An 8,958-nucleotide genomic window follows, 5' to 3' on the forward strand; every position below is an offset into this window, starting at 1 on the left:
TGGAAAGCCTTTACAGATGAGTTGAAGCAGTGATATCTTTAAAGGGTGTGCAGACATCATATGAAACCCTATGGATTAAGAATGGTGCAAAATTCCCATAAACACACTGCTAAACCTTGTGGAAAGCCGATATCATATTAAAGAGAATGGGAACTTTGGACCATTCTTAATCCATAAACACACTCTTAAACCTTGAAGAAAGCCTTCCAAGAAGAATTGCTACTGTTATAGCTTTAAAGGGTCAACATCATATGAAACCCTACGGATTAAGAATGGTCCAAAGTTCCCATAAACACACTCCTAAACCGTGAAGAAAGCCTTTCCAAAAGAGTTGACGCTGTTATAGCTGTAAAAAGCTGACATCATATGAAACCCTATGGATTAAAAATGGGATCATTGACACAGTCATGTATTTGAATGCATTTCTTATGTATATATGGCCCTTAAGTGTTGTTTCAGCGTATGAATGTTTTTAGTAAACCAAAGTGCAGTTTTGTCTGTATTTATAGTCGTTCTGTTTGATCTACAGGTAGCCCCACCTTCTCCTATCCCACAACCCCAACCAACACACAGCCACAGCCCAGACTACAGGTCAAAGCTGGTAAGTCTACCAACATTTTTGATTAAACACCATCTTCTACAGATGTTCATCTATAGAAACAGTGTTACCTGTTATATTTAGCTAATGAGGAAATATTGGACAAACTGGCCACTGGTTTAAAACGCTTCCACTAGTAGAAACTAGAAGCAGTTGTTTTTGGCAGAGATGGGCAGAGTGTTGATCAGCATTAACCGAAAGACCTTCAAAGTCTTCTCCGTTTTTGCAGTTTCAGACAGGAAACAGCTGCACTGGGACAGGAAGTGGGGTATGGGTACCCAGTTAGGACACAATTGACTATTCTGTGGCAAATGCATTTGGCTCCAACAAAAGGACGCTCACCCCGAGGGACCGCGGGTCATCTTCGGACCTCCTTGGGCTGTTTTGCTGCTTTGTTCTGGCCGGCGTTTTTTTTTTCTCAGGAGTCTTTAATGTAACGTTTCCTTCCTCGCTCTGCCGCCTCCCCCCCTCCCCCGCTTCAAAGCCCCCTTTCCTGCAGAATCCCCCTGCGTTAACTCCTCTTATCTGCTTTGTCTTGGTGCAGAAAACAACTTTGAGGAGATCAGCAGAAGGAACAGTTGGCCTTCAGGGCCATTGCCTGCAGTTCCCAAAGGTAAGACTCCTCTTAGACCAGGTCAGTGAGTTCCCGTATTCAACCAACCGCAGTTTAGCTCCGCCCATTCTGCCTGGAGACATTTACACACTCCCCCTATAGTCTGCATTAGTGTAGCCCCACCCTAATCAGCCAATAGCAGAATAGTCCCACCTATTCAGTCTACAGTAGATTACCCCGTCCTATTCATTCATGCTACAGCAATTTAGTCTGAACCATTCAGTCTATACAGTTTGGTTTTCCACATACATTTAGCCAATAACAGTTTAGCCCCACCCAAACAATTAGCCAATAGCAGTTTAGCCCCACCCATACAATTAGCCGATAACAGTTTAGCCCCACCCATATGTACATTTTACTCGCAGCTGCAGAGATCAGCAGTGGACTCTTTTTAGCACAACACCAGCAAACCATTTACTGTCTTTATTATGCAGTGAAATATTTTCCATTTACCTGACTTCATAGACTCGAAACCCCAAATATGGGCATAAACAACATGGCGCCGACTACAAAATGAGACATCAGTTCAGTGGTCTATAGCAGTTTAGTCCCACCCATACATTTAGCCAATATCAGTTTAGTCCCACCCATACTACAACTACTACAGCAGTGTATCCCCACCTATTAAGGTAAACAAATTGTAACCCTAACTATCAGTCTGATTTAGCAATAAATGCTAATGCTAAAAGCTAATTTCTCCATCATATTCCAACAGGTTCTCCAGTGGAGCAGCAGCACAACAGCAGGATTACAGAACCCTCACAGAGACCCAATCAAGGTGAACGTCCTGTAACTCACACTATAATATTATATCTGCTGTATGTTCAATATTACAGACACTTACCCGTCACTCAAACTCACCTGAACTTCCCCTGTGTCTTAATTTCCAGACCCCTACCAAGCATTAGGCCCAATCAGCAGCCGGCTGGCAAACCCTGGTAAGAACTTTCAGACGCTACAACACCAAACGAGAGTTTCACAAAAAACAAACTGAGGCTCCTCCTCTGTTGGGCATGTTCACGTTAGCATAATAGCTTTAGCCAGCATATTCCAGATCACTTTCTCCACTATCTCCAGTCCCAGTCTCTAATACCAGTCCCTAGTAAGCTTACCTAGTGGTGGTTATAAATCACTTGACTGAATTAGCTATAGCCAGTTAGCTTTCCTGTTCAGGAGAAAAGTAGCAGCTCTGGGTCGGTCTTGTAGTCTTCTTTACCTTTCGAACTCACTGCCAATAATCGCACTTTAACACCAATTGTTCGCTGTAGTGTATCGTACTGGCCACCTCAGGGGTTGAGTTAACGTTGGGGAACGAGCAGATACCTGTGATGCACTGCACTGTCCAAATAGGAAAGTACTGCCTGAAGCCCTGATGAAAAGCTGCCAGTGCTCTAACTTAACATGTTTTCTTAATATCTGATGATACATCCTGATCATTTTATCATTTACTAATGAAAATTAGTTACATATTGGTCCTTTAATAATGCAACACCCTCAGATGAAGGCATTAGTTGGCGAACCCTATTTTAGTGATCTTTAGGTGAGCGGTCAACCATGCACCGAGCAGCTTGATTGGCGTAGATATATTCAGAATCACTGTTGCTATTTAAACAAGGCAGGTGGAAGATGAGAAAATAGACTATTGGTCGAGTGTAAGATAGCAATGAGCATCGCGACGCATCTTACGCAGGGGGTAAGATAAAGCCCTAAGTGTGTTCACATGCACATCGTAATCAGATTTCTGCAGTACATCCCAGTTTATTAGTAATCCGATCAACCCGCTTCGTGATCTTGGGTATTCAGATAATGTGAAAACTTATATAAACGTTTATATATATATCTGCCTTGCAACCAGCCAATCAACTCACAGAATAAGACGTGACAATTTTTTTTTTACAACCAGAATGTATAATCACAATTCAGGGAAATATCTTGTAATACTGTAAGCAAGGAAGTACCCTTCGGTTGTTCAAATCAAATTTTAGAAATATTTAATATTGAATATAAGAACATATAAGTACAACAGTGCTGTCTAGTGGGCAGGGTTTAACCACAACACTAATTAAACGACTGTCCGACACCAATCTTTGCATATGGATTTAAAGCAGTCTGTTAACCTAGCTAGCATTGAGCAGCTAGCTGCACTCTGGTGTTGTGAATATAATAACTCAAGACTTAAAAACTGTAGCCATAATGCACATGTGGCCAATATACCACATCAAGCCAAGGAACCTACTAATTTATAGGGCTGGACCCGAATATTCGGGTATTCGGATATTCGTTCGTTGAGTAGGTATTCGGTTTTTAATTTTGGTATTCGGATATTCGTTTTTTTTCTCCTTTCCAGAGTTCCACCTCACTCTAACCACTTCTGTTCTCGCGGGTCCCGTCAGAATATCTTGCGTGCGGGACAGAACTGAACTGTTATTGGCTGGAGCGGGAGTTTAATCCAGACGATGCGGGAGCAAATTAATAAATAGTTAAGAAAACTGTAATAATTGTAAAAAAAAAAAACCTAAAGAAAACTCTCAACGCGCAGGATGGACCGACACACACACGCACACACCGATGGTGTTTGGACTGGGGTAAGGAACGGGACCGCACTATTCAGCGCTGCTGTTTTAATAAATATATAAGTAAATTTGAAGCATTAAATGTAGTTTATTTAATTTATATTAGGAACGTGGGGCGGGAGCGGCAGAAATGTGTATGTGGCGGGCGGGCGCGGGATTAAAAGAAGCAATTTTTTTGCGGAGCGGTAACGAGACAGAAACGCGGGAGCGTGGAAGAGTGGGTTTAAAAATCAGTCTCGCGCAGACCTCTATTATACATGATAAAAAAAAACGCAGGCTCTTCGAAACTGATTTATATAATAAAACGTAAGGGGTAATGTGGCAACAGTAGGGGCTAAATCGGTTACAAAAGCCTGGCCTACAAAAATGATGTCTGAACGAATTTCCTCTTATCTAATATAATTTAAAATGGTTTAAAAATATAAAATAATTTCTAAGCAAACGAAATATTTAATATTGAGCTTATAGCCCAAGTGCAAAAATACAAAATCAGTAATACGGCTATGCCCTGCACAATCCTTAAACCGAAATAGACCAAGTACAATAACGTCATTAACAATGACTTTCCTCTACTCTAATATAATTTAACATGGTTTAAAAATATAAAATAATTTCTAAACAAACGAAATATTTAATATTGAGCTTATAGCCCAGTGCAAAAATACAAAATCAGTAATATGCCCTGCACAATCCTTTAACCGAAATAGACCAAGTACAGTTTACAATGACTGTCCTCTAATATAATTAACAATGTTTAAGAATATAAAATACTTCCTTGTTTTTTTAAGCAAATAGCCTAAGTGTGAAAACACAAACAGCAATTTACTGGGCTGGCTTGCGCAGCGGAGAAACCGTGCAGCAGCCTCCTAGCCTGCTTACGCAGCAGATAAGCCGCGTGTGGGGCAGCAGAAATTCCGGGATGAAAACACAAAGAAATCTGGGCTAAAAACACAGAAAAAAATATGGGGTGAAAACACAAAAATCCGGGATAAAAACACCAAAAATCCGGGGTGAATATGTCTCGTCGGTCAGAGCAAATTGAACATTTTTCAGTGGATTAAAGGGGCCGTGATTTGCTTTTTTTTATTTATTTTTTTTACCTCTTTTTTTAAAAACGAATATTCGAATATTCGCTTCGAATCAGTGCCGAATATCCGGAGCTCAAAAAACGCTATTCGGGCCAGCCCTAATAATTTAACCAGCAAAAATGCATCGATCTGTTATTAAAAAGCTGTGATTTATTCAGCTCAGAAAGAGAGATAGCATCGCCAGTTAGCCCTAAGCCATTGTGGCTAATCTGCTATTATGGGCTTCATAGTATAAGTCCTCAGACCAGCTAGTAAACTTATACTTGGTGTAAGTTGAATAAACAGCATAAAATCTGACCAGACTTCACATTTCCTGGTACACGTTTGCACCAGTCTACACAATGAGCCAAAACTGGTGCCAGTTTTAGGAAGGAACATACAAATTCTATATTTATCAAGATCTGATCTCATTTAGATCATATTAAATACCATAGAGCTAACCAAAAAGTTTGAGGGTAAAATAAGGGGTCAATCAGAACCTCACAGCTATTTTAGATGTTATTCGTTCTAACGGCACTGTGGCTAAAAGGCCGACTAACCTACTTTAAAAAACCTACTTTTAAAAGGTCACATGACTGAGTTCCCTACATTAATAACCTTCATTTTAACCTCTCAAAATCACTAAAACGGTCCGATTAGATACGGTTGAGTTTCATAAGAAGGCCAGAGTGATTAAGTCTAATCTCCAACCTCTGATCTGATCCCCTCGTGTCAGACAGCAGCTTCAGCTCTCGACTTACACCGTTCAAGTTCTCCAGAGATCTTCCAGTAGATCACTGGTTCTTACACAGCAGAACATCGCTAAGAACCGTGCTTTTAAACGTAACGTTCTTTAAATTCTACAGTAGAACTCATGGGTTTCACTTTCGCCATCAACTATCAGTTTAAAGTGTGGGAAAGTGTGTGGTTCTGCTGGACTAGATCTAGGAAACTAGAGAGTACACTAGGTCGTGGTGCTTCTCCATCAGTAGCCGGAGTCTGAGAGAGAGAGAGAGGGTACAGTAGGTTATGGTGCCCAATTATATATTTTTAAATATATTGCTACATACATGTTATATTAAAACTCTAACGTGTAGTTTATTAGCTTATTGTGGTTGGGTTGCAGCAAGCTGATTGGCTGTTTCTTATGAAAGGCAGAACTTTATCCTTGAACTGGCTGAGCTGAGCAAAATGATTTGGGGCTACTGGAAAATTATTCGGGGCTAAAGCCCCGGAAGCCCAGACCAGGCGACACCCCTGATCTCGTCTCATCACCACCTTCTACTTCTGTCCTTCTGCAGGTTCCGGTCAGATCCAGCTGTGGCAGTTCCTGCTCGAGCTGCTCTCGGACAGCGGCAACGCGAACATCATCACGTGGGAGGGAACCAACGGCGAGTTCAAGATGACGGACCCAGACGAGGTGGCGAAGCGCTGGGGCGAACGCAAGAGCAAACCCAACATGAACTACGACAAGCTGAGCCGTGCGCTGCGCTACTACTACGACAAGAACATCATGACCAAAGTCCACGGCAAGCGCTACGCCTACAAGTTCGACTTCCACGGCATCTCGCAGGCGCACCAGAGCCACCCGACCGAAGGCCCCATGATGAAGTTCCAGGGGGAGGGGTCGTACGCTCAGGCCTACCACAGCCACCAGCCTAAAGTGAACTTCATGGCCACTCACCCCACCACCATGCCAGTCTCCTCCAGCAACTTTTTCGGCCCCCCTTCCACCTACTGGAACTCCACTGGCGTGGTGTACCCCAACTCCCCGATGCCGCGGCACCCGGGGACGCATGCGCATTTGAACGCTTACTACTAAAAAAAAAAAAAAGAGCAGAGCACGACTAGCCTGTAACACGCCCTGCAGTTTTTACCAGCACATCCCAACAGATCAGGTGTATTACACTGCATTCACATTACAGGGTTTACATCAGTTAAATTTAGAGCCAAAATGTGATATGTTTTATTAGAGCTGTGTGAACACAACTGTTGTGCTTTTCTCAAATCAGATTTAAACCACTTAACCTGAAACAAAAGGTTAATCAAAAAAAATTGACAGTAAAAATTGTCAGTAAAAGATGCTTGGTATCTGATGTTTTACAACAGACGATGCTAAGCTTGCTAAGCTAACATTGCTAACAAACCTTGGGCTCATGCTGCATTCATGTGATATCGAAATGATGGTAAATGTGGCAAATCGTGATCCAGAGTTCAAGATGACGTTCAATCATAGAATAGTGGAACAGAAGAGTATTGGAGGGATTATTAAAAACTTCATTTTAAAACAGCAAGACTTCTGTTAACAGTTGTTTGCGCACAATACATTAATCTATAATTATATGAAGGGATTAATTTGATTTGTGTACATTTAATTCGATATAATTATTGGCTCTATCCATAGTAAACTGACTACTCTGCTAGCGGAATGCTAGTTATTAGCTTTACAATAGATGTTAAATAAACTTTCGTTTGCCGTTTTTTCCCTTATTGCTCTAAAAAAAAAGCACTTGAACATGACACACTCGTAATTCTGACTCAACAAGTATGATGTAGCATCTTCTACCTAATGTATGACTGCAGCACACATCTAGTGTTTGTTAGCTATGTTAGCCTAGCAACTCCTTCTCTGAACTTAAGAAACAGAACGTCTAATACCAAACATGTTTTGGCTAATCGATTGAATCTGGAGTAAACTAAACTAAACTAAACTAAATTATTTCCTTAAGACCCACATACAAGCAAACAATCCAAATAAAGAACCAGTTTTGACTGTTTAAACCAACGCCTACGTTCACATTAGAACCCGTATTCCTTAATTCACATTATTTCCAGAGATCTGACCTGTATACCTGGATAGTTCACATTTTAACTAAATCTGTATTTAGTATTTTTACACGCCAAAATTGGACACAGCAGTGTGTATAGTATTCATGTAATGTTACCCCAGGAGATGGCTTGGGAACGCCCACATTTGTATAAAGTTGTGAGGTGTTATCTTATGAGTGAGGCTGACCGAACACTGGCTAGTATGCTCGTGGTAAGGCGAGTTATGAATTATTGGAGTTCAGTGGGGGGTAATGATGGTGACCGGTGGCTTCTGGTTACAATTATCCATGTGAACAGACAAGTCAAAAAAAGAAATCAGATTTTTTGTGTTCACACAGCATAAAAAAGTACCAAAAGTCCATCATACTGAAGCAAGAACAGAACTGTGCCACATAGAGGTCAAGTTTTATAAATGTAGAACTTAGACTGTGTTCACGAAATAAATACGATGATACAAATTCCACAGTAATATTGATATCACGATACTGTGATACTCAATAAATGTATATATAATATCACATTGCAATTCTCTATGATATTTCAAAGCGTCTGTGTTACTGCAGATGATAAAAAACTCCTAAATAATTGAATACCAGCATTTATGAATTTATTTGTGTTTCAGTGTCACAGAATTTATCAACCACTATTGTTACCACAGGTTTATTAACCCTATTCATTTGATTATAGCGCCATCATGTGGAGGAATGAAGCAGTAATTTTAGTAAGACTAATTGGGGGGCAAGTCTTTGGAAGATTAGAGCGTCTACGTTTCAATAAAAATATTAATATTTAACGCAACGTATCGATTATGTATCGCAAACAAAATCGATGATATATCTAAAAGAAAAAAGTTACGATTTAAAGTAGTAATGTGAACGCAGCCTCAAACCTTATCTGTTGGATGATTTTTTTTTGGCACAGTCAAACATAAATATTAAATAAATAAAAATATATTAATACAGTACTTCCAACATCAGACAAGTTTATCTCACGTGTAGCAGTTACTCACCAGATCCTCCCCGTCCACATTACAACTGTACAGCACATTTGCAGAGCCAACACATGTACAATGATTGGGTTCAAGTGTAAATATATATATTTTTTACCTGTTTTGTATAAAAGGGCATTTCCAAATTCCAAGCCCAGGTGAAATTTTCTGTATTATTGTTTTTTTGTAACGCAAATGGCTTTGTACAGATTTTCCTAAGACAAGTAACCTCACTCTTATGTATCATTTTTTTCTAAAATCAAATAAACATATATCTCACTATTAATTAA

The 8,958-nt window shown here is 40.2% G+C and overlaps 1 protein-coding gene across 2 annotated transcripts in view; it reads left to right on the forward strand.

The window, feature by feature from the left end:
- Positions 1-8,958, forward strand: part of fli1rs (Fli-1 proto-oncogene, ETS transcription factor-related sequence) — a 45,512-nt gene extending 36,554 nt beyond the window's left edge. For both annotated transcript variants that reach the window (XM_022662569.2, XM_022662570.2), the window contains exons 5-9: positions 530-601; positions 1,143-1,211; positions 1,927-1,989; positions 2,102-2,149; positions 6,153-8,958. In XM_022662569.2, coding sequence (XP_022518290.1) covers positions 530-601; positions 1,143-1,211; positions 1,927-1,989; positions 2,102-2,149; positions 6,153-6,673 — 773 coding nt within the window. In that variant the 3' untranslated portion in view covers positions 6,674-8,958. The remainder of the gene's footprint in view (positions 1-529; positions 602-1,142; positions 1,212-1,926; positions 1,990-2,101; positions 2,150-6,152) is intronic.

This window comes from Astyanax mexicanus, chromosome 1 (assembly GCF_023375975.1).
Source record: "Astyanax mexicanus isolate ESR-SI-001 chromosome 1, AstMex3_surface, whole genome shotgun sequence".
Classification (NCBI taxonomy): domain Eukaryota; kingdom Metazoa; phylum Chordata; class Actinopteri; order Characiformes; family Acestrorhamphidae; genus Astyanax; species Astyanax mexicanus.